This window comes from Eimeria necatrix, genomic scaffold, assembly GCF_000499385.1.
Source record: "Eimeria necatrix Houghton genomic scaffold, Enh_scaff29, whole genome shotgun sequence".
NCBI lineage: Eukaryota > Apicomplexa > Conoidasida > Eucoccidiorida > Eimeriidae > Eimeria > Eimeria necatrix.
Genome location: NW_013653448.1, coordinates 42073 through 69982, shown reverse-complemented (window position 1 = coordinate 69982; position 27910 = coordinate 42073). Strand labels below are relative to the sequence as shown.

The 27910-nt window shown below is 53.3% G+C and overlaps 6 protein-coding genes across 6 annotated transcripts; 2 read left to right on the top strand and 4 right to left on the bottom strand.

Annotated features, from left to right (window-relative positions):
* Positions 1–313: 313 nt before the first annotated feature.
* ENH_00040460 (hypothetical protein, conserved) lies at positions 314–3305 on the bottom strand (the record flags this gene model as incomplete). The annotated part of the gene is made up of 4 exons (XM_013580672.1): positions 314–679; positions 852–992; positions 1153–2719; positions 2983–3305. The coding sequence occupies 4 exons, from the start codon at positions 3303–3305 to the stop codon at positions 314–316; spliced, it is 2397 nt and encodes a 798-aa protein (XP_013436126.1).
* An 800-nt stretch (positions 3306–4105) lies between these two features.
* On the top strand, positions 4106–5083 carry ENH_00040450 (snRNP protein Lsm5, putative; the record flags this gene model as incomplete). Its single annotated transcript, XM_013580671.1, has 2 exons — positions 4106–4318; positions 4919–5083. 2 exons carry the CDS (start codon positions 4106–4108, stop codon positions 5081–5083), a joined length of 378 nt encoding a protein of 125 aa, XP_013436125.1.
* A 1654-nt stretch (positions 5084–6737) lies between these two features.
* On the bottom strand, positions 6738–9434 carry ENH_00040440 (hypothetical protein, conserved; the record flags this gene model as incomplete). Its single annotated transcript, XM_013580670.1, has 3 exons — positions 6738–7001; positions 7471–7932; positions 8184–9434. The coding sequence occupies 3 exons, from the start codon at positions 9432–9434 to the stop codon at positions 6738–6740; spliced, it is 1977 nt and encodes a 658-aa protein (XP_013436124.1).
* Positions 9435–12564: 3130 nt separating this feature from the next.
* On the top strand, positions 12565–17971 carry ENH_00040430 (protein kinase (incomplete catalytic triad), putative; the record flags this gene model as incomplete). The annotated part of the gene is made up of 7 exons (XM_013580669.1): positions 12565–14082; positions 14875–15024; positions 15316–15383; positions 15600–16314; positions 16550–16716; positions 17141–17226; positions 17364–17971. The coding sequence occupies 7 exons, from the start codon at positions 12565–12567 to the stop codon at positions 17969–17971; spliced, it is 3312 nt and encodes a 1103-aa protein (XP_013436123.1).
* Positions 17972–19351: 1380 nt separating this feature from the next.
* Positions 19352–25576, bottom strand: ENH_00040420 (DEAD/DEAH box RNA helicase, putative; the record flags this gene model as incomplete). Its single annotated transcript, XM_013580668.1, has 15 exons — positions 19352–19601; positions 19772–19821; positions 19962–20179; positions 20277–20534; positions 21158–21272; positions 21443–21647; positions 22023–22136; positions 22720–22829; positions 22970–23269; positions 23428–23505; positions 23740–23847; positions 24093–24227; positions 24498–24574; positions 24832–24931; positions 25169–25576. The coding sequence occupies 15 exons, from the start codon at positions 25574–25576 to the stop codon at positions 19352–19354; spliced, it is 2526 nt and encodes an 841-aa protein (XP_013436122.1).
* A 1054-nt stretch (positions 25577–26630) lies between these two features.
* On the bottom strand, positions 26631–27230 carry ENH_00040410 (hypothetical protein, conserved; the record flags this gene model as incomplete). Its single annotated transcript, XM_013580667.1, has 1 exon — positions 26631–27230. The coding sequence occupies one exon, from the start codon at positions 27228–27230 to the stop codon at positions 26631–26633; it is 600 nt and encodes a 199-aa protein (XP_013436121.1).
* Positions 27231–27910: the final 680 nt, after the last annotated feature.

Here is a 27910-nt window from a genome sequence, read left to right as displayed (position 1 = left end):
CTGACCTATTCGCTACGTAGCTGGATGCGCTCCAGTGCCAGCAGGTAACGAACTAGCTGCTATGTTGGGTACGCTAACCTACCAACTAGCTGGCCAGCTATCGATCCCACGGCTGTCCGACTCTCAAAGAGCCAAGTTCTTGCCCACTCTACCGCCACTGTGCTGTCTTGGCCTTACGGCGCTGTGGAGGAGGGCATGCGTCGTGCCTCTTAGTCGGTAATCCGAAACGCTAAAGCCTAAGATAGCCTCGGTACTACCTCATACAAAAAACCTTGTTCTGTATATAATTGCTCCGCTTCTAACTGCGTTTGTATCAACAAGTGCTCTCACAGGCGCTGTAAGAGATGGGAGGCCTGAGGAGAACCCCTTTGAAGTCATTGGCTCTGATTGCCACCTCTTCTGCTTCGTCTGCTGCTGCTGCTTCCAGTAACTCGGTGCCATCTTCCTTCAGCCTCTGCTGTTGCTTCAGAGTGAGGTACACGTACACGCGAGAGCTTTCTCGAAGCTCCTGCTGCTTCAGCTCTGACTGCAGCATCAGCTGCTGCTGCTGCCACTGCGGCACAAGCCCCCATGGAACTCTAATTAACCCGAACTCCCCAGGGGAAAGTCCCAAGCCAAGCATGGCCTGACGCATGCGCTGCAGCTGCTGCTGAGAAAAGCAACGGACCTCTTGAGGAATCTGCAGCAGCACACATACACGCACACACTTCTGTGGTTCTACTGTTATTGCTGCTGCAGATGCAGCTCTACTGTTATTGCTGCTGCAGATGCCGCTGCCGCTGCCACCGTTGCTGCTGCTACAGCTGCTGCTGCTGCGTCGGCGGCTACAAAGCACAATGGCGGCCGCTCACCAGCATCTGTCGCTGCAGCGCTTGCACGAGCTGAGACGTAAATACACCCAGACGTGCAACGCAATCCCATACAGCAGCCAAAGCATGCGGTGGCAGCTCACCAGCCCTCATGGCCAGGTGTTCGTACAGCAGGAACAACCCCTGCAGCGCAGCAAGAGAATAAACAGCAGTAGGACTTCTATAGTCACGAGGTGCTGCTGCAGGGTCTCGACAGTCTCGGCAGCAGCTGCTGCAGCATTCGCGGCTGCAGGAGAGTGTAGAACAGCAAGTGACGCAACCACATAGAAGCAGCAGCACCTACCTGCCGGTCTACGAAAGAATTGGCAGCAGCGCTTTCAAGTATCCACACCAAAGAATGCAGCAGCGGACGAGAGGCGCCAGAAGGCTCCTCAGTGACCGCCGGTCCTGTTGCTGCTGTTCCTGTTGCTGCTGTTCCTGCTGCTGCTGCTACGTCTGCTTCCTCTACATTTCTGGCAGCACTTTGTGTGTCCTGCTGCTCAGCATGCTGCTGCGTTTGCAGTTTTTGCTCCTGCAGCTCCTGGGGCTGTCGTTCCACAGGTGGAAGCGCAGCCAGGGCATACGGCAGCAGGGCGCATGCATTCATATCGAGCCGCCTGAAGGCCCTCAGCAGGATGGCTAATTGGCATACGGAATACCGTTTCACACTGTCATCTGCCGCCTCTGCTGCGCTTCCTGCTTCTGCCGTGTCGGCTGCTGCTTCTGCAGCAGCTGCTGTTGCGATGAGCGCCGTTTCCGTATCTGCTGCATTTTCTGGTGTTGTTCCTCCTTTTCCTGCATCTTCTGCACCTGTTACTGCTGCTGCTTCCTCGTCTCCGCAGCAGTAAGCCACGTGCCTCGGCACGTGGAAAAGAAGGGGGCCGTAGCGGAACCCCACAGCAGCAAAAGCATCAACAAGGCAGCAGACTGCCAAGGGAGTGAGCTGGCTGGCTAGCTGGCCTGCCCTCTCTCCTGCCTTCTCAAGCAGTTTAAATAACTCTTCCTGTGTCAGTCTCTCTTCTTGCTGCTGCTTCCGTTGCTGCTGCTGGCGGAAGTACTTGGTGAGAGAAGCAGCCACGAGGCAAAGGGCCTGCAAGTCGTAAGCCTGCATGCGTCTTGTTGCTGCATTTGCTGCTGCCTTTATAAAGGACGGAGAAGCTGCTTCTGCAGCCACGGCTGCATGCACAAGCATGGCGAGGTCCCTGGGCTGCATCCGCTTGTGCTGATGCTGCTTGTGCTGCTGCTGCTGCAGCAGCAGCAGCCGCCGTGCCGAAGCAACAAGCAACTGCAGCACGAACTGATTTCTGACCTGCAGCCGCGTGAGGGCATTTGCTGTCAAGGCAAGGCCCTTGGAATCCAAAGACCCCACAAGCCGGCACAGTGCAGCACAAAGAGCAGCAAGCAGCTTGCCGTCCTGCAGCTGCAGCACCCCAGCAGCATGCAGCGACACCACCAGGGCCCCTGGGGACAACGCATCCCTCTTAACTATGAGCTCCCTTCGCAAGACCCGCAGCAGAGGCCCTGGGGGGGCCCCCAAGCGGGCCAGAGAGGCAAAGGTAAAGGCTACTTGGTTGGCAGTCATAGTGGCTGCCTTTCGAGCGACTTCCCGCTGCAGCTGCTGCTGCAGCGCGGGGTGCACGCACAGCAGCTGGCCGTAGGCCTGAGCCACGCGGCATACTGCAGCAGGAGAGAGCAGGTGCAGCTGCGGCGCCAGTGCAGCAGCTGCTGCTGATAGAAACGAAGGGTGGCGTAGGCCCATAGAGCCAAAGGCAGACAAAATGCGGCTTAAGTCCTCACCTGGCATGGAAGCCGCAATGGCTGCGCCGCGGCGCGCAAAGGCAGCCCAAAGCTTCAAGTCCCGCTGTTGGTTCCTGGTGGAAAAAAAGGAAAAAGGCAAAAAAAAGAGACAAAGAAAAACAAATAGCGAACACGATTGTGAACGCAGCAAAGGCAAAGACAAACAATAAACATGCCCAAACAAACGGGCTACAAAAGCATGTATGTGAAGGCTCTTGGGGTCAGGAATGCCAGCGCTTCAGCAAGAAACAAAGATGCAATGAGCAGCAGCAGCGACAACGCGGTTCACAGCAACAGCACCAGCAGAGCACGACTATTCGGGCTTAGGAGGACTCACCTGGCTGCCTTTAGAATGCTGCGAGTCAAGACAAAAGGTGTCATGGTGGCGACATAGTGCCCATCTGCTGCTGCGCTTACATCTGTTGCATCTTCTGCTGCTGCTGCTGCTGTTGGCACACATCGCGCAGCAGCAGCAGGGCCGTCTACAGCCAAGGCAGCAGCAGGCGGGGGACCAGCTAACTCCCTGTGTTCCTTAAAGAAAGAAACTGTGGAGGCTCTTTGCCTCTGGATGTGGTGCCCGAGGCCTCGAGGTGGCCTCCAGAGAGCTCCCCAGGGGCCCCCATGTGGGGCTACGAAGGGGGCCCCCTTCAGAAATTTCATGGACAGCCTTCAATGCCAAACTGGATAAGAAACTTAGGTAGGGAGGATTCGTTGAGGAGCATGGGCAGGAGCCCCAGATATGTCTCAAGACTCCCAGGGTTTTGCGCAGGGATCTACACCGAGCTGGGAGATGTGTGCGTAGAAGAAGAACGTAATTGCCTTAACAGGAACGCCAAAGGTCACCAAATGCAGCAATTAAAATGTTAAGTGACTAGTAACCAAGGTTGTACCTGAGGGCCCTGAGGGTTCTGCAGGGGGGCCCCGTGGTACATCGGGGCGTAGGGGACGGATGGCGTTGAAAAGCCTTTAAAGCAAACAACGTCTTGCAAAATTATAGCCTAATGACTATTTACTAGTGAAAAAATTAAGGCGAAACTTTTTATTCATTGTTATTTGTGTTGCTGCGCAAGGCAGGACACGACAGAGGCCACAGGGGGGCCCCCACGGTGAGGCGCGGGCCCCTGAGTACGGTAGAACCATTCTCCGCGGGACGTCTGGGGTTTGCGTTTGTTATACATTTGTAAATCAATTTAGAAAAAGCGGCGCTACATGCTTCCTGTTAAGCCTTGCTGTCGAGGGCCCTTGCCTTTCCCTCTTGCAAACCCGCAGCAGTAGTTCCTGCTCCAGCAGTGCAGCAACGACCGCAGCAGCAGCAGGGGGAGCGAAAACAGCACGCGTAACAAGATAAGCGGTAGCAGCGGCATCAAGCGGCGACGGCAGCGTAACGAGAGCAACAGCCGTGAGGGTGAAACGCCGCAGCAGCTTCCCGATCCCTCCTGCCGGTTAGTCTGCGCGTGACGATGAGCAGCAGCAATAGCAGCAGCAGCAACACAGCAGCCAGCAACAGCGGCGGCTCAGGGGCCCCCAGCAGCGCGGGCGTTGTCAGCGGAGGTCCCAGCTACCTACCCCTCGCCCTAGTGGACAAATGTGTGGGCTCTCGTGTTTGGGTTATAATGAAAGGAGACAAAGAAATCGCAGGAACTCTCAGGGGTTTCGACGACTACGTCAACATGGTGAGCTGCACATTCTGCACAGACGCAGTGCCGCCTGCTTCTTCTTCTGGCGAATCCCCTTGGGCCATTACGTCCCCAGGGCCTCGCACAGCTTTGAGGGCCCCACACTAGAGATCCCACGGGCCCCAGAACAACTCCTAGGGGGATTCTGTGAAGTCTTCAGACTCTGTAGAAAAGATAATTCCCCCAACTGGCCGCTGTTGGCGTGCAGCCGTTTCGCTGTGTTGCAGCTGCTAGCACTTGAGGCTGTGTTTGCAGTGCCTCTTTCTCGCAGTAAATGCGTCTTTTCGTGCCTTAGTTTACCCTCTGTGTGCCTTCACTCTTCTTTGTTGCCCACCACTTTGCTGCCTGCAGTGAGTTGCGCAGCAGTTGAGGCAGCATCTTTAGACGCTGTTGAGGTCCAATCTCCCCAGTTAAAAAGCCCTGCAGCTACCTAGCGAGCAAAACACCGGGCTAAGCTAGCTGTCTAGAGACTCAACTAACTAGCTGTCTAGCTAGCTGCCTGGCTAGCTGCCCAAAGAGTCAGCTAGCTAGCTGGCTAGCTAGCTGGTTCGCTGGTGCCCTGCACAGGAGAGCACGCACGTGGTGTGTTTGTGTCAGGTGCTGGACGACGTGACTGAGTTTTCATTCACAGCTCAAGGGGTGAAGAAAACTCACCTAGAGACAATTCTTCTTAACGGAAATAACGTCAGCATCTTGGTACCCGGAGGTGACCCTGAGGAGGCCCAAAACGCTTCGGCTCCTGCGGAGGCAGCGCGCAGCTAGCCACGAAAAAACATCACGCAGCAGCAGCGGCGGCAGCAGCAGCAGCAGCAGCGCAGCAGATACCACTTTGAGGCCTCCGCCTAGGCTATGCTCGGTGTTGAGTAGCCTGTAATTCATTTGGAGATATTTGCACAAGGGAATTGCCTTTGGGCTAACTGAATTTCGTCTTGGGGCCATTTTGGGGCCCTGAAGTCAGTCTTTCTTTGCCATATTGCCCCTCTCCTTCGGAGTCTCTGTTCGTGTGCTTGGCCCCTTCTGCGTCTATGTGCTTTTTGCCTGTGGTGCGTCTGCCCTTGAAATAACGAAGTTCAGTCTAGGGGCTGTACAGCTCCGTGGGCGCAGAATCTGCTGTCGAAGAATGGGGTTTGGGAAAGAAAGAAAACCTAACAGAGACGGAACCAGAGGTGCATGCACAGATAGAAGCAGAAAAACAAGTAGAGATAAACGTAGGAAATTTAGTGGGGGCTAGTGGCGAGTGTCGAAAGCAGATAGAAACACATAGAAGCAGTGACAAAGTTACACCAAGAGATGAGGAACGGCGACAGAGAGCTACAGGCAAAAAATAAAAGAAGTTTGGAGAGAGTGATAGGCTCACTAGGAGAGACAGATAGGTCGCGGCCTTCCAAAGGCTAACAGTGTCAAAGAGCGTCCGTCACTTTGTGTCTGGAAGTGCTTGTATTCCCTGCACCTTGTGCTTTCTAACAGTGCTTTTTGCTGCTACTGCATCACGTGATCCCTTTACGCCAGCAGCGAACAAGTCGGCCACTACGGAGTTTCATATCTACTTAGAGACTATTCTTCTAGCTAGCTTTGTGCACAGGACTCGTTGGACGATGCGGCCATGCGGGCGAACAATACTGACCAGCACAAGACACTAGCTGTGCTGACCAGCCATACAGGCAGCTGGATGGCCAGCGACCCGGAAGCGGCTCCCGAGGCAGTTAGGCTTGACAGGGCTATGGACCTTTGCAGCTTTACCAGAGAGGGCCGTTGTGCACCCTGTATCTGCAGCTGCGGCTGCATGGGCCTTCCTCGGAGTATCGCTTTAAAACAATATGAACATCAGGATGCCGGGCAGATGCACGCGCAACCCTAGTGCCTCGGGAGCCGCTTCTGGGTCGCTGGCTATCCAGCTGCCTGTATGGCTGGTCAGCACAGCTAGTGTCTTGTGCTGGTCAACATTGTTCGCCGGCATGGCCGCATTGTCCAACAAGTCCTGTGCAGAGCTACCTGGCAAGGACTCTTTGGCTGCTTGGCTTTCAGGCTTGCCGCCGCTTCTGCTGCAGTGACAATGGCCTGTGTGGCAGCTGTGTGAGAAACAGTAGCAGTAACTCAAACGCGCCAAAATTAAGGGAGCCATGTGCATTTTCTGCTGCTCTAATAGCAGCAACGGGGCACTCTGTTTTCTGTTTCCTGTCAAATAAAACAAAAAAGTCGCCATAAATAGTTGGCAGCTTCATTTCCATTCATGTGTACGCACTCTCCAGGCGCGTGCTGAAGCATGGTATGCAGCGGCTATTGGGATTCAACCTCTTCCAGCTCTGCTTTACGTGGGCGGTGGTGCCGTGGCTCTCTCTCTGCTGTTGCCGCTCGCAGCAGCAGCTGTGTTAGCCACACTTGCTGCTGGCTGCTGCAGGGGTAGCAGCTTCATTGGCTACTTAGAGGCCCTGGCGCGTTTTGCAAGTGCGTCTTGCACGACTCTTGTGGTGATGACATCTTCGCAGGCAGTGTCGCTCTCCACGCGGTAGCAGGTCTCGCTGAAATCAACCTGCTCGTCTTTGAAGCATGTGCCCATTTGAGGATTGTCTTGGGGTGTACATTCCGTCACCCTAAAGTTGACTTCGCAAGGCTCGAGCTCTGTTTCAGCCACCACGGCCTCGCAGGGCTCTAACTCGTAGTACGGCACAGTCGTGCATTTCTAAGAAGGCAGCACAAAAACCATACGCCGGCATAAAACGTTCACGATACAGCTAAGCATATAGATATACAGACGAATAAATAAGTGCATTCTTAGACACAAGAGCCCGGGACCAATAAATGAATACATGGGTAGGCAAGCAGGGAAAGGTATAGCCATGTTAGATAACAGAAGTATGTTGGCCAGAAGAAATACAGGAAATGCTTTTAGGTATATGGGGATAGAAGGATAGATGGACAGAAAGGTACTCTTATATGGGACTGGAGACTGACATACATACATAGCTCTCAAGTAACTAGATAAACACACCAAAACAAGCCTCACACCAGGAGCGTCGAGCGACCACCGGAGAAGTAACAGACAGAAGCACTGACTGAAGAAAATTTGATTACGGTTCCATACAAAGCACCGACAGCGGCACAAAAAGGCTACAGAAGTATCTTGATCTTAAGCGGCAGCTGCAACTGACCTCCTCGAATACGATCTGCAGGCAGGGATATTCAATCTCCTGTTCTTTGATTTCAGTGCAGATTTCTGTGGAGGGCACGTCAATGTCTTGGCAGACTTGTTTCTTGTACTTGCGAGTACATGGCACTTCTTGCGTCTCTTTGAGATTGGCGTCGCAGGTAGCGTCTACAAGAGAGCTGACCTCCACACAGACTTCCTTGGCGTACGTGCTAGTGCAGGGGAAGGAGTCGACCTTGGTCTCAAACTTGACCCCCTTTTTGGTTACTGTTTTGTTAACCTGCTGACACACGGTCTCCTCCACCCAGTCTTCGCACTCGGCCTGAACAGTGCGCGTCGACGGACTTTCGCAAGTCTTTTCACGCACTTTCTCCACCATTGAGCATTGCTCCTGTGGTTCTGTTTGCATGCAGGGCTGTTGCTTGGTCACAGTTACTTCCCGCGTGCAAGTAGACGGGACTGTCACCTGAAGACAGACAGGAGGGAAACACAGCAGCAGCAAAGTTTAAGGCCAACAGCGCAGAAAGCCACACAATTCGCACATACAGATTGACGAAGCGGGAAGCAGCGCAGATGAATACAGAGATAAGCATGCAGCAGCAAGCGCCCTAGGTTTCAGGCATTCGTGAAGACAGAGGAGGCGTAATATATAGAGGACAAGGAGAAGAAGTAGAAGACAGTGGCGAAAAAGCAGAGGAGCGACGGGATGGTTCTCACCGTGGTTTCGTAGTCACAGAGTCTTCTTCTGCCGGATGATGCAGCTGCAGCTGCAGCTGGTGCCGGGCCCTCCTGCCCCTCAACTTCAGCTCTAAGGAAGCGTCTGGCGCCCTGACTGAAGCCACAAGCCTTCTTTATGGTGCGGACTTCTGTCTTCTCGCAAGGGTACTCCTCTGTGATAGTAACGGGGGCGTCACACATGCGGGTCACCGGGACATCTACGGTGATGCAAACCTTGTCGTAGTAAGTTTCTGGGCAAGAGTAGAGGTCAACTGAACGGACGGCCTTGGGACACATATTTTTTTTGCGCACAACCTCGCACTGCTGTTCGGGCTCCACGTCGTAGTATTCGTACACCACTGGCACCTTGGTCTCACGGGTGCAAGCGTCGTCTATGGCCACCAGGTTGGGAGAACACTCCGTTGTGGGCTCTACGCGGCTGCAGGCGTAGCTGAGCTGAATCTCTTTGGTCTCATGGCACGTCCAGGGGATCGACTCCTCCACAATGGTGCAGGATTTCTGTACGTGGTTGCGCTGGCACTCTGTCTCCTTAGCCTTGTTCACCATGCCCACACAAGTCGTCTGTTGCGACTTGGGGACGCTGTAGCACAGTTGCTTATTGCGCAACTTGGGGCACTGATAAGGCACCTTACGCTCCACGTCGCGGGGCCTCTTGGATTCCATAGGACGGGTAACCAATGTACAGACTTCAGGGTAGAACTCAAGGCTGCAAGGATACGCTGTCTGCTTCAGCTCCTTGCGGGCGCACTCATAGGGGCGTGAGACAGGTACCTGAGCGCAGGTCTGACTGTCCAACACCTCCACCAGACCGGAGTCTTCCTCAGCAACAGCCTCCCTGGCAGCGGCTACTCCAGCCTTCTTTGAAATGATGGTATCAATGAACTCCTGAGGCGACTTGCTGTTGCTGCTGGCGCGCTTGTCTAGGTACTGCAGCAGCAGTTCCGCGTTGGAGGGAGATGATGCGCTGGCCCCGGTAACTGCACCTTCTGGAGCAGCAGGAGGACTGGAAGCTCCCGCAGGACTGGCAGCCTGAGGAGCGCGGGCTCGGCCATTGGGTGGACGGGCGGCGTCCCTGCTTGCGGCTGGAGTGCTGAGGATGGTATTCAAACGTTCTCGGATACTATTACTTCGTTCAGGCCTGCTAGGTGCAGACTGAGAAACTGACAGTAAAGCTAGAGTCCCCAAAAGAAGCGACAAGCAGAAGCGGAAATGAGTCTTGGGTGCTCTCATTGTGCGATGATAGACTTGCGATGTGCCAGAGGGAGGAAACCGACTGAGTGAAGCTCTTCGATTCAAATACACAAAATCAATCGATTTTTAAACCTCCCGGTTAAAAAATTGATGCAAAAGATGACAAAAACACACAATTTTTTTTAAATAGGCTCAGGTTTACACTGTGAACAGACAGCCGCCGCGCTGCCGACCGCCAGTCGTCGCACTTTCCAGCCGCTGTTCTCTGGTGGTCCTCTCAGTCTTCTATAGTCTCTGTAGTTTTATTGTTTTCCTTAACAGACCAATTGAAATTGTACTTATTTTCAAGCTCGGCATGAAACATATTCGTAATGAAGCGTCACATTCTATGGTTCCCTCATGCTCACTACTGCTGACCATTGTTCAGAAGCTGGTCTGTCAGCGAAAGTCACGGAAGCTACGACAGCTAGTCAGGCTTGAAACACGGGCAGATCCTTTCGCTTGAACGTTTTTAGATTTTTTACTTTTGACTGTTCAACCCAAACTGCAGAACCTGCCTAGAACCGGTGCTATTGAGCAGACAAGCCATTTCGGGTTCACCCTGTCCACCTGCATCCGCCCATCGGTGTGTTTAGAAGCACCCCAAGGTATTTATGCGTTAGCTCTATACTGGTTCACTGCTCTTAGCAATAACTTAAAAAATAACTATTGAGCGAAGAGTCTGTTATGCTCTTTGTACACCTGGGAGAGCTGGGCTTTCTCTCATCAGGTGACCCTGCACCGAACCACTGGACGAAGACAGTCACAACGAGGGAAGCCTGCTGCATACATCCCCCTTGACAAGGAACAGGCTTGCTTATGCTGTTGAGTAAGGGCGAAGTTTCAGCATTATTGGCCTCTGCAGAGAACGTGTGGCTTCTTAGTTTGCACCACTGGGGAAGCGCATTAACATGCATTGCTGTTCACGGGGAGAATTCTGCTTCATCATATCGTACTCGCTTCTCTTCGTGATCCTAAAGTTTCATAAGATAGCTCATACTGCAGGGCTGTGTGAAATCCTGGCTATCCTGGCTCAGACAATCGGCATCAGTTCACGCAGCAAAGAGTGATTCAGCTCTGTTGACTCACAGCAAAAGGCCTCATAAAATAAATCTGCACTATAAGTAACGTTTGCAGGGACGGACTTGATTAATTTCATCCGTTTTAAGCTGGAAAGGACCAGCCATGATTCCTTTACTGTGTGGGTGTGTTGGAACTCCAACCATGTTCGCGATTTCACCGAGAAGCTTTGCGTGGAAAAAAACAGAAAGATAGTCGCGGCGAACGGAGGAAGGCAGTAGCAGTTGCAAAATGAGAGACACTCGGGTTCGCCTGCACGGTTTCCCCAGTTGTTTACAAGTGGGACCAAACTCGTCTTGAATATTGCTTCCAAATACTTTTAAGCCAGAGTAAATTTTTGCTTTTCCACTGTGCACTACTGGCGGAATTATTGCATCTCAGGAATGTTGGAGAAGCCGTAGCCAAAGTGGCACAGGCACTATGAATATTTTATGGTGACAGATGACAGTGTACGAGGATTTTTCAGAGCTGTCGCTGGTTATCGAGAGTTTCCCCATTTCAAGTTTCTCCATTTCAAAAGATTGGGCTAAAGCCTGCCTTCAAATTCTAGCTTGCTTCTAAGAACGATGCTTGTGCATCATTTTACTCAGTCGGCACTCATTTTGAGCCGTTTTGAGCTCCCCACGCATTTAAATTGTGCTGAACTAGTTTAGAGCTTCGTGCCCACCTACGCAGCGCAGCCCAAGCTCGTCACGTCAGTAGGGGAGAGAGAAGGCAGCATCGCGTTACAGACACACTAAATATGCTCCTCTTTGTTTTCTTGATAGATTATTTTCGTGTTGCATAGAACTCCAGACACGACTTGGCGGCGAGCAAGCGGAAGCGGAACTGCGAAGTGGTCCTCACGGGCTCGTCCAAGGCAGTAGCTGAAGAACTGACGGTACGAAGTGCAAAAATAAATTAGTATGAATCTGAAAGACGTCTGAGTTGCTCATTTACGGCCAAGGACCTGCTAAATACGTGCTGTGCAGAGGTCACCTCCAGCTTGCTAGGCTGAATACTGCTGGGAAGTGCACACAAGGACATCGAGCAGAAACAGCAGAAGAAACTATAGAGTAAAACTTACTAATGCAAATAGCACTCGTACACATGCAGAGCTCAAGTGACCCCACAGCCAGAAAGCGTTCTTTGAATTGCCACGGCGTCGCCGCAGTTGCGCAAACGGTGCCCAGTACTGCTGGTGTTTAAACATGGGAGCCGTGCTGGCCCTGCTACATTTTCACTGCCAGCATGTATCCTTCATATCGATGGAAAAGATCGAAACAACGCAGTCATTTGCATTCAGGCACGTTTAAATAGACAACGAGCGGCCAGATGGCCTCCTGCAGTTGTCGAGTTGCTGCTGCTGTTGCTGCTGTTACTCTTTCTGCAAAGGGTTCTGCACTTGCAAAACCATAGTGCAGCTTGGGAAGACTGGGCTTTAAGAATTTGAAGGGAAATTCAAATGCTGCCCCAACCGTACGGCAAGACACCTGTATTGATGCGTCGATCCGTGTGGACCATTAGCAGCCCCTTGGTGGCGCTGCGGCTGGCGCTACTATCGCAGACATGAGGTGCCAATATAGCAAAAGTGTGTTCTTATCGTTTGTCGAAATGCTTTGAATTTTTTTTAAATGGGGGAAGTCGCTCAGCTTCCGGAGCTGAAGTAGAGGATTATTGCGCCTCTGCAGCAGCAGCAGCAGTTCCAGCAGCATCCATCTCCTGCTGGTGCAAGTAAAAGGTACAATTTCTTGCCGTGTCTGCGTTATCGTTGTCCCCCCAGATTTTGAGGTTTGAGCTTTCTCACTCTAGATATTGAAGCTCCAAGCGCCTGGTAGCACCAGCAGGGGGTTGGTTGCTGAAAGCAAGAACAAGGGTAGCAGCAGTTTCAACAGGAGCAGCAACAACTGCAGGAATTACAATATAGGCGATGCAGCAGTGCCTCTGCATCGGCTTCCTGGTGCAGTAGCTGTCATCCTTCTGTCTAGAAGACGTACTAGACTTCATTGCGGCTTTTGCCGCAGTTGCTGGTGCTCGAGGCTGTGGCGGCTTCACCCCTTACTTGGCTGAGATGCAAGGACTCAAGCAGCAGTTGGTGCAGCAAGTGCTGCAGCAGATGCTGCACCAGCAGATGTGGCGGCAGCAGCTGCTGTGGCAGAAGCAGCAATCGCTCAAAGCCACACTGCAGGAGACGCTGCGGCAAGTTGTGGCATTGGTGATGTGGGGCTTCAGCAGCAACAGCAGCAATAGCGCTTTCACTCGCCGCAACAGGCAAGCAGCAGAGGGAACTTTTTGCACAATCATTCTTGTAAATTTTGGCAATGAAAACTTGTTTGTTGAGTGGCGAGCAGCCCTGCCACCCGAGCAGCAAGCGGAGCAACAGCAGCAGAAACAGCAGCCCGCTTTTCCTGGCAGTGTTGTTACCGGAATTGTGACTGCGAGCTATGCGGCTTTTTTGTTGGCTCTGTCAAGTCTTACAGTGTCGCAGCTGCATTTCGTGCTGAAGTGGGTAGTGCTGCAGCAGCAGCATCAGCGGCAGCAGCTGCAGCAAAGCAGGCAGCAGGCAGATCCGCGCTCCTTCATTAGCATCAAAGGCGAGACGACGTCAGATGCATCGGCGAAAGCAGTTAAAAGATTAACAACAAATGCAGCTTCAGCAAGACCAGCGACAGCAGCAAAATGTGCTGCCCGGGTCAGCAGCGTTGGCGTTGCAATGAGGCAACCGCAGCAAGTACAGCAACAACAAAAAAACGAACAGCGGCAGCATCAGTTGCCTCATGCTCCTCTGGTAGATGAGCGTGTGCATGACTGTGCCGCCGTGAGTCGCCATTTCGCATGCGTTTCGCAGCAACCTCTGCACGAGCAGCAGCAACAGAAGCAGCAGCAGCGACAGGGGCGTACAGGCGGGCAGCAGCCAGAGAGGTGTGCTGTGTCAGTTCTATCTGGCTCGGGATCGAAATCAGCGCCTCGTATTTTTGCTGCGGCTGCTCTTCTGCTGCCTCTCTTCTGCCTTCCTGCCACGACACCCGCAGAGGCAGCAGCAGTAAGTACTCTGGCAGAGCTGCCAGCTGCAAGACTCGTCTTGGCGAAGACAGCAGCAGGCGCTGCAGCAGCAGAAGGGGAAAGGTTCTGCCAAGCGTATGGTGGGCTTGCTGCTGAGTCGCTAATCTTCGCAGCAGCAGCAAGAAGTACAAGGCCATCATCAGCAGTAGTGCATAATGCCTCCGCTGACTCTGCTGGTGCTCCTGCTTCCACAGTTGCGAAGGGAGGGCAGGGCAACTCTACGGAACATAGCGTGCTGCAAGCTCAGCAGAAGCCACAGCAATATAGTGGAAAAGAACAGTCCGCGGCTTCCGCTCATTCCGCCGCTACTGCCGGTGGGGAAGCTGCGTGCGAGCCTTGGCTTTCCAACGGCGAGAGCCCTGTGTGTCTGCTGCAGTTTCCTCTTAGCGCAGACAATGCGGCAGCAGTGGCTCTCATAGCTGTTCTCTGTATTTTCGGTATTATTCACTTGATGCGAATATCTGCTGGTTTTATCAAGGGCTGTCAGTGCCGACTGTGCAAGGGAGACTACACTCTTGTTAGAAAGGTACAGTGCTGATGCTGCTGCTGTCATTACGACTGCTGCTGCTGTTGCGGCTGTTGCTGATACTGTTGTTTAACGTAGTATACTGAACCGAAGCTGCTGCCCAGCGTGTTTTCGGCTTTGATGTTCTTTTGGGGTGTAGCTGCGCCTGTGGCTCCGCCTTCTGCATGATGATACAGCGTCAGAAGCCTTCGCAACTGATTGCCTTATGTTAGCTGCAGACACTTATGTCTCCTTGATTTGTGCATGATTACTGTTCTGTCGCGCGGCACATTGCAGCCGCCTTTCTACTGCTGTTACTGGAGGGCTGAAGCGGCTTTTGCATTCGCATCTTGTGCACTTGATGCACCTTTTACATCTATTGCTGTCGTTGTGCTTTGCAGCTAGGTCGTGGAGGCTACGGGACTGTGTGGCTAGCCCGCCTGCGTCGCCGCGCTGCTGCAGAAAGCTCTGCGACCCCTTTTGTTGTGTTGAAAAAAATTGCTGTGGCTGACATAACAGCTGCTGACAGTTACCAGCAGGAAGCTCGAAGATTGGCACATCTGATGCATAAGTTTGTTGTGCGCAAGCTGCTGCGATTGTGGCGCTTCACGGCGCTGTTTTGGTGCTGGCGCTAGTGATGCTGTTTTTGCTGCAGCAGGCGCTGATGGGGCCACTGCGGGGTAGAGGGATCTGCCGCTGCTTCTTCTTTGCCATTGTTGCTGATAACATGGCAGATGACACAGTTGCCCCCCTACTGTTGCGTATTTTTTCGTAGGGTCGTTCTTGCTTTTGAGGCTGTTGCTGCTGCTACAGGTGGGCTACGTTGGAGAGTTTATACACCAGGAGCCTTCGTTCGGCCGTGTGGAACGTCAGACATATTTCATGCTGTTGATGGAGTTTTGCCCCCTCGGCGATTTGAAGCGACTCATAGAGCGCCGGTACAGAGCCCTTACGGAGCGCAGAGTGAGAGATACACCCCACGAGCTCAACCTCCTGCAGTAGCATCAACTGCAGACGCAGCAGTAGCACCACTCAAGTTAGTTGCACGAGCAGGAGTAGCAGTAACTGCACCAGCGACGTCAACAGTAATGGCAGCAATTGCATTGGCATTAAAAAGTACAGCTGCTGCAACAGAAACAGCAACGGCCGCGGCGATTGCAGCAGCTGCAGTCGCAGCAGCTGCAGCAGTCACGGTCAAAGCAGCAAGATCGGCGCTCCTTACAACTGGCATTTCATGGCTTTGCGTTGGCGCAGATCCGCCGTTGGCTTTTCCAGCTAGTACAGGCCGTCCATTACTTACACGAAAGGAATATACTGCACAGGTGCAATAAGTGGAACAAGCGTCAGCAAAGCAACGTGAAGCATCGCCGGAACCAGTCTAGCAGACAGGAAGAGAGTTTGACTGCCTGATCGTTGACCTTGGACACACAAAACCATCTGCTTGTCGCATTTCCCGTTGCTGCTGCTAGTTGCTTGCTCTGCTCCTGTGAAAAGTGCACTAGCCTGTTGCGTTTCTGCCCGTGGTGGTGCTGCTGCAGAGACATAAAAAGCCAAAATGTGTTTTTGTCCGAAGACTCTCATATTCGTCTGGGGGATTTCGGCCTCTGTCGCTTTGCTTCGCCCCCCAAAGTAAGCATGCAGCAGCATACGGTCATGAAGTTGATTGACTCTAGCACGCTGACGCAGCAAGAGGAGCGGCAGCAGCTGCGGCTGCTGCAGTTGCAGATGCAACGGAGCGCTGATACGTCACCTGAGAGAATAGATGAGCAGCAGGGCCCGTGGCCGCTGGCTGCTGCTGATGCTGCTGCCACTACTTCACAGAAGCAGAGCACAGGAGGCCGCTTTGCTGAAACAGGACAGAACTCGCAGCTTCAGCAGCTGCAAGTTCATCATCGCAAGGTGGTGGGAGCAAAGTCAGCAAGAGGAGGCACGCTGTGGCTCGCATCTACACGGACTCTCAGCAAGGTGTGGAATGTGCTTCTTTATCCCGTTTCGCTTTTGCTGCAGCTTATCCGCAGCAGCAGCATAGGCCTCAGCTTCAGCAGCAGGAAGCGCAGCGAACGCGGCAGGGGTGAATGGTGCAGCAAAGAGTCCACTTGCAGCGACGGCAAGGGTAGCGTGTACACGTGCACCAGAAATGCGGCGACAGGGGGAGGTGTAGATACACCTGGCAATAGCTCCTTGCTATCAGTAGCGGGCACAGACTGCTACATGGCCCCTGAGGTCATTCTAGGAGCCAAATACGGAAAGCCAGTAGGCGTGGAACAACTCCCTGCCGCTGTGTTAGCCTCGGCTTGCGTCTCTTTGTATTATTAGCTAGTTTCGTCTGAACTTACCTTTCGCTCTGTGCTCACTGTCAGCTCTGTTTCAGTGCCCGTTTGTGTTTTTTTTCTAGGCCTGTGCGTATATTTGTCGTATTTCTGTGTGTTTGTCATTGTTTGGGTTTGTGTGTGCCGCGGCCTGGCCTTCTGTTTGCTTGTGTATTCAGGCCGACATCTGGAGTTTAGGCTGTGTCATGCTGGAGTTGTGCGGGGGTGTTTTCATGTGGGAGCTCACAAGTCCGCCATCTCATTTGCTACTACAGGATGATAGCCCCCAGCAGCAAGAGCAACTCGATTTGCTGCTAGATTCTCTGCTGCCGAAAAGGGTCATTGGGTGCGGCACCAAAAGTATCATCAAAATGCTCCTACAAAAGGGTACAGCAGCTGAACCTGCCGTTGCTTTACTAGATACATTTGTAATTCGTGCGTTTTGTGCTTTTGAGGCTGCTGTAACGAATGCTGGTGCACGTGGAAATGAGGATGGTCGACCACTGATGTCGGTAACTAAGGCTGCTATCGTTTACTGCTGCTGCTGCTGTAGCTGTTGAGGAGGATGGCCAGTGTTGGCGTATCTTGCTTAAATTGTTGCTTTTGGTATTTGCACGAGTTCATCCGTTGAATGTCAGCAAAGTGTCGGTATCGCCACACTTTGGTTCTGCTGCTGGTGCTGTTCCTACTGTTGCAGATGCGGCTCTAAGGCCCACTGCTGCGCAGTTGATGAGGGATAAATATTTTAGGAGGGATTATCGGTGCTGCAGCGAGCCGTTCGCGACGTCTCCTTCCCTCACACTGCAGCAGCCAGAGCAGCCTGAGCAGCACCCCGACGCGAACCTTTCTGCACCGCGTAAGCGTGGGGTCAAATCCTAGCCCACCAAGTTTTTCGTTCCGCCTGCCGCTGTTGCGGCAGCTGTCTTTATAGTTTCTGCTTTTGTTGCAGCATTTTTTACTTGCTTTTTTGTGCTGTGTGAGTAACTTGAACAGCAGCAGCGGGGGAGAAGCAAGTAGAGCTCGACCTGTCTACTGTGGAGGCTTCCAGCTGGGCCTCTGTTTATTTGCGCAAGACAGGAGTGGCACTTTGTGGCGACAGAGAATTGACAAAGAGTTGTCACTCGTCCCCTTCATCAGCTCTTCCCTCTGTCCATTTGCCAGCAGAATCTACAGAAGACAGTCTGTCTGCTGCAGACTACACTTCTCCTTTTGCGACTTCTGCGGCCGTGGCGCCTGCTCATATCACGGCTGCGATGGCTGCAGCTGCGGAGGCGGAAGCACTTCATGGGGTGCAAGACAAACAAAAGAGTGAGCAACGAGTGCGGCAAAGGAGAAAGCACCACAGAACAACGGCGGCGGCAGCGGCGGTGGCAGCAGCAGCTGCAGCAGCAGTTGAAGAAACAGCAACGAGGCGTGCTGCAGCTGCAGCTGCCAAGGCAGCCGCAGCGACTGTTGCATCCATACCAACCAGGTTCAAGCTGTTGAAGAATCGGCGAGCAGCAGCAGATTCAGCAGCAGAAAAGGCAGTGAAAGCCACAGCTAGAGCAGCGGCGAGGGCTGCTCCAGGCCTCTTGAACAGAGCAGACTCTCGCCCAGAGTGATTGCACATTTTCGTCGTGCGTTGTTTTGTACCCCAGTGCTCATCCATATCGCTGCGAATTCGTAAATTCGTATGTAGTATGCAACTATGCCCACAATATTGCCATCATAATGCTATGGGTGACTGTAAATTTATGCATAGCCGCTTTACGGAAATCAAGTGTACACGCATAAACACAAGCAAATCCAGGCATGCTTGTCACTGGAATCTTGCAGCCATACGTTTCTGTAATTTTGCATGAGCAAGGTTTTTTGGAATACTTGTCTTGAACATGCACGTACGAACAGGTGTTCGAACTTCGTGTGTATCTTTCTGTGCCTCGGAGTGATACTTCACGAGAGCATCTGCATGTACAGCTGCGCCCACGCGTGTATGTGTATATATATATATATGCATTTGTACATATTGACGTACATACTTTGAGCATTTTTATGTTCGGCATACATACGTCTGTGTATTTGCTTTGTACGTACTAGTACACGTACATGCCTGAGTACCGAAAATTGGTCTCTACACAGTGTGCGCATGCAATGTATGTACGTATCTTCTTGCATATGCATTTGTAGATAGATGTTTATACACGAACATATAAATAAATTTTTGTACATATATATACAGACACGCACATGCAAATATCGGTATCGGATTCTGTGCTTTTTGTCTGACTTTTTGCTACTGACGAGATTCGCGAAGTGTCAATTCCAGTCTCGCATAATTAACTTAATAGAAACAAATTATATGTTTAGAATCGAACTACTGACGAGATACGCGAAATCTCAATTCCAGTCTCGCATAATTAACCTAATAGAAACAAATTATTTGTTTAGAATCGAATCAAAACAATGATTTCACACAAATCAAGGCTGTGCATGGAGCAGCAACTTCTGTTCCTGCACATAAACTAGCTGCGCCACCTAGCAAACGCCTGAACCTTCTGTGATACTCCTGAGTAGCTGTACTGCGTTGGCCAAATGCGGCGAGGATTAGTAGCTACATATTCAACTATGCAGTTTTCTGGCTTGGTGGAAACATAGCGACTAAGGTGGACGATATGCCTCGCCTTTCTTGTGCCGAGCGAATGGCGACATACCCACGTAGGAGCTGCCTGAGCGTACTATATAAAAGTGGGGGCAGCTGCAGGCGCTGCTGAAAGACACCAAATGATTAGATTCGCGTAATGATTACCCGAGAAAATGGTCAAGTGAAATGACTCCGATACAGCGGTTGCCACTGTTGAAGGTTCGTATGCAGCCGGCAACCTGTCTGCTACTGCAGCTGGGCTGCTACTGCAGCAAACTACTGCGGCAAGACGCTGCCGCGGCAAGGTGCTGCGTTGCCTATGAGGTGCAGCGGTTGCATGCTGCTATCTGCAGTGCTTCCTTTACCTGCGTTTATACCTTTTCTTGGACTTGAAGCTGCCACTGCCTACCTGGGTGCGCCGTCTCTTTTTCTGTTCCGGCCCGACTGATTTGTCCACTCCGCTAACTTTGCTGTTGTTGCCGCTGCTTCTTTCAATGTCTTCTCTCCTCCGCTTCTTCTTTTGCGGCTTTCGACTCCCTGGACGTCTGTAGCCGCCTAAGTAGTCCTCGTCCACTTCTGTGTCAATGCGCAACCGCTGAGGTCTAGCGTTCCTGTAACAGTGATAGCAGCAATATCGGCAGGAGCGATAACAGAGCAGGCCGGCAGCTCAGTGTCACCAAATTTGAACCACGTCAGCGTTGCCACAGTCACACGCAAGAATCTGATAACGAGTCAGTAGTCCTTCTTATATGCTTCGCTGCTGCTCGTCTCCTGAGCTCACTTCTTAACAGATCGCGCTGCTGCCTTCGCCATGCGGAATTCCTGCATCCTCTGAGTCGCAAAAACAAGATACTCAACGGCCACTATCGTTTCAGCTTTGGCTGCTGCTTTCCTTGGCAAAACAGCAAAAGATTGTCATGTGTAACTTCTGCAGCTGCCGATGGTTTTTAGAGAAGTGCAGCGTAACCTACTTCCTTTTGTCTTGGAGTCATAGTCTGGTGCTTCTTCTCCTTTTTCTGCAGTTGCTGCTGCTGCTGTTGCAGCCTAGCCTTCTGCTCCTTTGTCACTTTAATTTCTTTGACCTTCACAAGGGCCTTCGGCTCACTCAAGGACGTCTTTTCAGCGCCCTCTAGATCTTCCTCTTCTTCCTCACTAGCAACAGACTCAGCCGTGGCCCACTCGGGAAGCTCTAAAATAGAAGCGCACACTATTAAAGTTTTGTCGCTGTTGCTGCTGCCTGCAGCGATGTTTTTCTACCTCTGAAGGATTTTACCCTGGTTGCTTACCCTCTTCACTCTCTTCTTCTTCGCCTACTGAGCTGCTGTCGGCTGCATCACTGCTGTCTGATTCAGTTGTGTCCTGTTGCTGTTGCTGCTTGTGCTTCTGTTTCTGCTTCGTATCTTTTGCTGCCTCCTTTGAGACGGTGCTGCTGCTATTGCTTATCAGGGCCCTTGCCTCCGCGTCTATTCGAGACGCTTCTTGCAACTTCCGCTTGTCGCCTGCACTGACGAACCACTCGCGGTGAGGACGAGAGTAAATTTCATCTGCAACAGAAGATGCACCAGCAAGACAGCCTGCAAGCCACGGCCACTGCAGCAGTAGCACGTTCGCCTTTGTTGTCTTCCTCCCTCGCTGAGTGCGCATTTGAGGGTTCCCACTTTGAGGGTTTCCACCCGTTTTGCCGATCATTCTCTATCTCATACTTTCCGTCTCCTCAATGTTTGCTTATGCAGCCCTCCTCACTCTCAGCCTACATCCTTCATCTTTTCCTCCACTGTCCTATTTCTGTCCGATTCCTTTACCACACATCGCTCTCTCTCTCTCTCTTTCTGTGTGTGTAAGTATATATATATATATATGTGTGTGTGTGTGTGTGTGTGTGTGTGTGTGTCTGTGGGTGGGTGTGTGTGCGTGTGTGTGTGTCTGTGTGTGTCTGTGTGCGTGTGTGATTGTGTGTGGGGGTGTTTGAAATGCTCCCATATATATCTGTAGCAGATGTCAAATAGGCCCTCTTATACCTCTGCAGATACTACTTAGATGGATCTATCTAAAGAGCGTTTGTCTGTCCTATTCTGAACTCCTACATCAGTCTGTCCTTTTGTTGCAGTGCTTCTCTAATTTCTGCTCTTCTTCTGTCCTTTCCCGTGTCTGCGCTTCTGCCTCATACCCGCATGCTGCTGTATATTGTTTGCCTTAGCAATAAAGATCTCTGCCAGCCTCATTTCCCTCTCCAGTGTCTCTTCCTGCCGTTTCTTCTGTAGGGCCCCTTCCAGGCCTCGCAGCTGTGGACAAGAACAGCCAAACAAATCATTGCCTGCTGCTGCAGCTCCGCCCACGCCCACTGCTCCTGGGTCGGAGTGATTTCGCGAAATGGTAAAAACAAGAGACTACCTTGTAGCGAATAAGCGGAGGCGAATGCAACCTAGCTTTCAGTCGCCGACGCCCTTCTCACCTCCTTGTCAATTGCTTCGAGATTGGCACTGTCAATTCTCCGTCGTAGGACCTGCTGCTTTTGTTTTTGTTGTTGCTTGTCCCTGGCCCCTAAAGCAGCTAACAACCTCTTAATCGCGAGGCGTTCGCTGCTATTTTTGTTGTAAAGCGTTGCGGCCGTGCCGTGGCGGCCCATGCGGGCAGTGCGGCCGACGGAGTGAACGTACCTAAGGGACAAAAATACATCAAAAACAGGGAAGAAAAGAGGAATGCAGTTTGAGAATACACAGGTGGAAAGCAAGAGGTAATACATCAGACAGAAGAGATGGAGAGGGCACAACAACATAAAGCATGCAAACAGGAGCAGCAATAGGTGAATCAGGTAAACAGAAAAGGAGAACAGCACAGCGCAACGAATCCGCCGACACGCCTGCGGACAAGAAAAGTTTCAGAGATACGGAGATCTCAACAGGCATCCACTGAAAGGTAAATGGAAAAAGATAGCTAGAACAAAGAATCGAGGAACAGGTCCACAGAGAGCGAAGTGCGGAGACAGACAACAGAAAGCGGAAACCAAAGGCGGCGTGCGAACGATAAAACACCTTTCGACGTCTTTGGGAGGACTAAAGTTAATAACGGCAGAAACTTCTGCCACATCCAAGCCCCTGCTAGCCAGTTCGCTTGCCAGCAGTATGTCAGCTGTTCCTTCCTCGAACCTGCAGCGCGAGCAGCACGGGTAGCAACACACACAGCAACCAAAGCAATCTCAACTACAGCGACGAGTGGACACTTGCGAAGGGAAAGGGAGAATGAACGGCGACTATGGGCACAGCAGCATGAAGGCAACTGATACTAGCATGGGATACTAAGCATTGCAACAGACGCAGCTGCGAGACTCCCACAGGGGACGGAGCAACGAAGCAACAAAATAAGGCATAAGAGCATGGGACCAAGTACATGCACAAAACCCTAAAACGGTTGCTAACGGACATGAGAGCCAAAACTGTTGCGTGCTGCTGCAGCGCCCTTGCCACTACGCTGAATAGGGTGCCTCAGTGGCAAGTTCAGGGACAAAGCCGACTGGAAACCCTGGTTCCACTAGTCTTCAAAATATAATGGGTCTACTCTGCGTCGAAGATACAGCTGTTTTGACAGTTGCATGGGGTTTTTCTGCAGAATTAGATGTGTGGCCACATGCTGGTTCGCTTGGGCAGCACCATCGACCGGCGGTGAAAGCAGAAGCAACATTCCTTTGCAGGCATCAGCGCCTATAAATATATTTAAATCTTTGTCTCTCACTTGGCCAATGAATCTGCCCTCATTTGCTGCGTTAGGTCACCATGAAGCTCCGCAGCCGAGAGGCCTAGAAGAGAAAACAGCAGAAATGCCTCATGCGCCGCCTTTTTCGTCTGCAAAGAAGTAAAGAAACACAGCACAACGGCTCGCACCTACACCTGCTGCTGCCCCTCTTGCTGCTTAAGCTGCTACGAATAATTATTTCAGCTATATTGCTGAGGTTCTGGCTGGCGGCAAACCAGTTGGCGCTCACCCCAAAAAACACAATAACTCTGTGCTTGAAGGCAGTCCTGACGAGATGGACAAGGGCGGGCAAGCGCTGCTCTTCCCCTTGAAGCTCCACAAATTGTTGCTGCAAATTTTCAGGCAGCTGCTGCTGGGACTTTTTGCTGCTGCTAATGCCGCTGCTGCTACTGCTGCCGCGTGGCTCGCAAGTGATATGCAGGGGAGACTGGAGTGCCAAAAGTGCGAGAGAAGATATAGACGCAGAGAGAGTGGCAGAAAACAGCATCGTCTGCCGCCCACGATGGCAGTGCCGCAGCACTTGCAGGATCTGTACAAGCCCCGCACAACCCACAGCAGACGCAGGCGCTCGGCTAGAGCTCTTTAGCTAGCTCCTAGCTAGCCAACCATCCGCTAGCCAGTTGCATATCCAACTGAATCCCTGGCTGACTATCTGGGGACAGCAGGTAAGGGGCATGTCTTGCGGACTTGGTCCCTGAAACCCAACTCTAGCAACCGGTCAGCCTCGTCAAGCACAACAACCTCCAGCAGTTCCAAATGAATGCTCTGTGCAGCAGCAACAGCAGCAAGGGAAGCAGCAGCACAACCCGGAATAAAGGCGAAACATTTAAGAGGAAAGAAGGCAGTCTCTGCCTTGGCTGCAACTACTTGCAAAAAAAGCATTACAGGCACACTGAGGTAAGCTGCGCAGGCCACCAGCGGGAGCAGCAGCAGCAGCAGCAGCAGCAGCCGCAACTGTTCTCTGTACATCTGCTGCAGCTGCTGTATATATTTACGTACAATAGAGTTCAGAAGCAAGTCTATGATTCGCCCAGGTGTGGCCACCACAATATCTGGCTGCAGGCGCAGCGCCGTTTCCTGCTGAAACAGAGTCACACCCCCCACTGCCTGAAAAAAAAACACAAGACCAGATGCGCTGAAAAACAAATAGGAGGCAGTCAAACCATAAAGACAGGGAATAGGCAGCCAAAGCCAAAAGCAGACAGACTCACACAGAAACAACCGAACTGGCAAACAGGCGAACAAAGCAGCGAAGCGAAGGATACGCAAAACGCAGGCACCCAGATGCGAAAGCAGGAGTGGTGGAAAGCATCCGCTGCAGCTGCAGTAGCAGCAACTGCAGGCGCACGCACAAGAGTTGAGGTGATCGGCGCAAACTTGCATAAGTCCTGCAGTAGCTGGTAACACTGCATCGCCAGCTCGCGGGTGGGAAGAAGTACCAAGCCTTTCGATCCCCTCAGGCCTCCAACGGGGCCCGTGGGTGTCATCTGAGTGTGGTAAGACGCACAAGATTGCGGAGCTACCACGGCCGAAGCTGCTGCTGCTGCTGCTACTGCTGCAGCTGCTGCTGCCGCTGCTGCTGTCTACACACCGGCGTGCGGCTTCATCTTCCCTGGATGCTGTTTAGCTAGCGGCCTCTGGCTAACTGCTAGTCTGGGTGTTCAAGTCTAGGAAGCTAGTCGGCAAGCAAGCTGCCAAGCCAGAGCCTGGTGGCTAACTAGCTAACTAGCTAGCTAGCTAGCTGCGCCTGGACCTGCCTTTCGAGCTCTGACTCCCGGGCTCTGCAGAAGGCGCTCCAGAAGGGGAAGCAAGAAAGCCGCAGTCTTTCCTGAGCCTGCAGAGCAGCAGCAAAGGCCCATTTCAAGTTCCCCCATACAAATTGCCCAGGCCAAACCCCCAAGTCCAAGTCCTAAACCCTGTTCCCTATGTTTCACCCCCTCCACTCTCTTCGTGAACAGAAGGCCACCCGCAACTGCCGCCAGTGGAGGCTGCAGGGCTCTACAGCCTACAGCATATAATATACTTCTTCATAGATCTTGTACAACAAAAGCTCAAAAGGCTGAGACCCCAAGTGCCAGCTGGAGGCCTCACCCGTCTGGGCATTCACGAGGAGGTCCCGGCCCCGCAGCGCAGCAGGAATGGCAGCTGACTGCACGAAAGAGGGATGGGCGTAGCCGAGGGCATCCAGAGCCTAAGGCGCAGTCCCGCATGCATTTGATGACTTAGCGGTACAATTCATATTTTGTTGAAACCCTAAACCCTAAGCTAAGTCTCAGCTCCATACCCCAGTCGCTGTGCGTCGCCGCCGCAGCACCGACAGCATATTTGCTGCTGCAGGCAATACGGCATGTAGAGTCCACTTCAGCAGCAGAGGCAGAACAGAAGCAGCAGCAGCAGCGAACGCAGCAACAGCGACAGCAGGGCGTGCCTTAAGCAGTGGTCGGCTTAGGTACAGATCCGCCCAGTTTGTCTCGACGTCCAACAGCACATTGCTGCTACTTTGAGGGGCTTTGCTGCTGCTTTCCTTCTGCTGCTTCTTCTGCTGCCTCCTGGGGGAATCATCTTCTGAAGAATCTGCAGACAAAGGGCCCTCAGGGTCGCCCGGACCCGCTGGGGTCTCTTCATCTGTAGATGCCTCGTCTTCGTCTAGGCAGCCATCCGACAGCTCCAGCTCGCCTTCACCCGCTGCTGTATTCTGCTGCTGCTGCTTCTGCAGCAAAATATCGTCTTCGCTGTCACTTCCCGACGCAGCGAGGACCCGTTTGCCCCCTTCGCTGCTCTGTGGGGCCCCCCGAGCCTGTGGGGCCCCAACCGTGCTGCGTTTCCGTGAGCCCATTGCGCAGTCTACGTTTCACCGGAGCCTCTTTGCTCCTTTACTGTGCCGGGATGAAGCCGCAGTATGAAAGAGCTGCAGCAAGAGCAGCACTTGCTGCTGCAGCAGCCGATAGCTGCCGAGGGTACCGCCTTTGGGCAAGAAGGGGCCTGTGGGGCCCCTCCCAAGATCTCTACAAAACTGAAAGATACTTCAAATTTAAAAGTTCACAGGTTCCCATTTGTAATCTTCTGCATTTTCCGCTGCAGAAGACCCCAGCCCTTGACTGCCCTGCAGCGGCGACACGTCACCCTTCCGGCGACTGAAAGCTGCTGCCGGGGCCCCCTAGCCCGCCCTCAGTGACCTCCCTACTCCACTTTGCATTGTTCAGCTTCATGTGAGCTAAATGTAACTTCTAAGGTGCTAATCGTGTGCTCCAGCTAGCGCACTAACTCTGCACTTGAGGGCACCCAGCGCCGCTGCGCACAGGCCGCCTGAAGGCCTCCCTGGCGCTCAGGTCCGCTGGGCGCCTCCCCAAGCAAATACAACTGCAGTTTGCCCTAGGCTGCTGTGTGTGCCGCCGCCGAGCCTCTAGCTGCTGCCTCCGCTAGGGCCCCCGGGCGCCGCCGCCCTGCCTGCCCTGCGCGTGTCTGAGTTTTGTGTGAGTGTGTGTGAGTGTGTCTGCTAATTGCAGGAGCCTCGTGTGGCTCCTTCGAGTTTCGCTGTCGCTGTTTTGTGTCTGCGTGTTTCGCCATTTGCCTCCGCTGCTCTCCCGTGTCTCCTAAGGCACTGTAGCTGCAGCGCTGGAATTCGTTCTTAGTTGCTGCTGCTGCTCCACTTAAACGCCAGCAGCAGCACGACAGGCACACCCTCCGCTTTCTCTCTGGCCTTTCGCTTCCCCGCGCTGCTGCTGCAGAGTTTTGTGCCCTCCGCTGCTGCAGCAGCGGGCTGCAGCAGCAGCGGCAGCGAGTACGAAACTCCGCCGCAGAAGGGGTCTGCTGCTGCAGCCGCTGCAGCTGGGGTGCCGGTCGCTCCAGCTGCAGCTGCTGCTGTCTCTCCTGCTGCAGATGCAGCCGGCCTACTCTTCATACATGGTGGGCGCGTGCTGCAGCAGGAGCTCGGAAGTGCCGGGCTGGAGGCGGCACTGCGCAATTCGGCTCAAGTAAGAGGCGGGCCCCAAGCAAGAAGCAGCAGCATAAATAGTGCCATAGGGGGCCCCCACAGCTCCTGCTGGAGTTGTTGCTGCTGTGGACGCGTCCACAGAGCTCTGCAGCTTCGGCAGCCCATAAACAGCCACCTCGTGCTGCTGCTGCCGGTCTGCTGCTAGCATGTACTCCGCCGGCACCCCAAATGGGAGGGGCCCCCAATAGGGGCCCCACTCTTCGCCGAAGGGAATTGCTGGGTAGCTAACGGGGCCCTCCCCGACCTCCACAGCATGCTGCTGCTGGTGCTGCTCCTGAGGCTGCTGCTGCGCAGAAGTCTTGTAGCTTCTTGTCTCTACTGCTTCCGCAGAAACAGTGTTGGCCCGTGTGGAGCATGCGAACGTGCCAGCTGCTGCATCTTGCTGCTGCTGCTGCTGTTGCTGTTCGTAGCCAGAGAAGCCATGCTGCTGTCCTCCCGAGGTGTAGGGCCTGCGGCCGTTCCTCTTGTGGGGCCCCCCCGGGCCAGCTACACCCATCGTTGCGTCATTTTCTTCGACAGCAGCAGCTGCAGCAGCAGCTGCTGCTGCAGCCCCTCCCGCCTTGTGCGGCACAGCTGCTAGTCCTGCGCCGTCCCCATCGCAGCGTTTGCCGTTGGCACAGTTGTCCTCCGCTTGCTGCTGCTGCTGCTGTTGGTGCTGCTGCTGCTGCTGCTGGGGGGATGAAACGAGGAAGCGGTTGTCAGAGGGGCCCCTCAGCTTCTCCGCAGGCAGGACCCACGTGCTGCAGCTGACGGGCCCATCAGTACTCCAGACCTCTGGAGGCTGGCGGCGGGACCTCTCCCGCTGCTGCGGGCCCCCCGAGGGGCCCCCAGAGGCCCTTCCTGGGGGCCCCTCGGGGGGCCCCTTGGTGGGGCCCTCAGAGGCTGACGCACTGCAAGTCCCCCGCGGAGGCGCGGGGGGCTGCTGCTCGTCTTGGGAAACAGCAGCAGTAGTTGAAAGCGCCTCTTCGGCCTGGCTGGACTGCACGGGAGTTGCTGCAACAGCAGGCGGTGCAGCAGCAGCTGCTGCTCCCGCTGGGGCCCCTGCAACAGACGCTGCAGCAGCAGCACCTGCAGCAACAACGGCAAAGCTTGCAGCAACCCCTAAAGCCCCGCCTGCTGCAACGCCAGCAGCAGGCGGCGGCGGAGGCGGGGGCGGCGGCGGCGGCGGCGGCACCT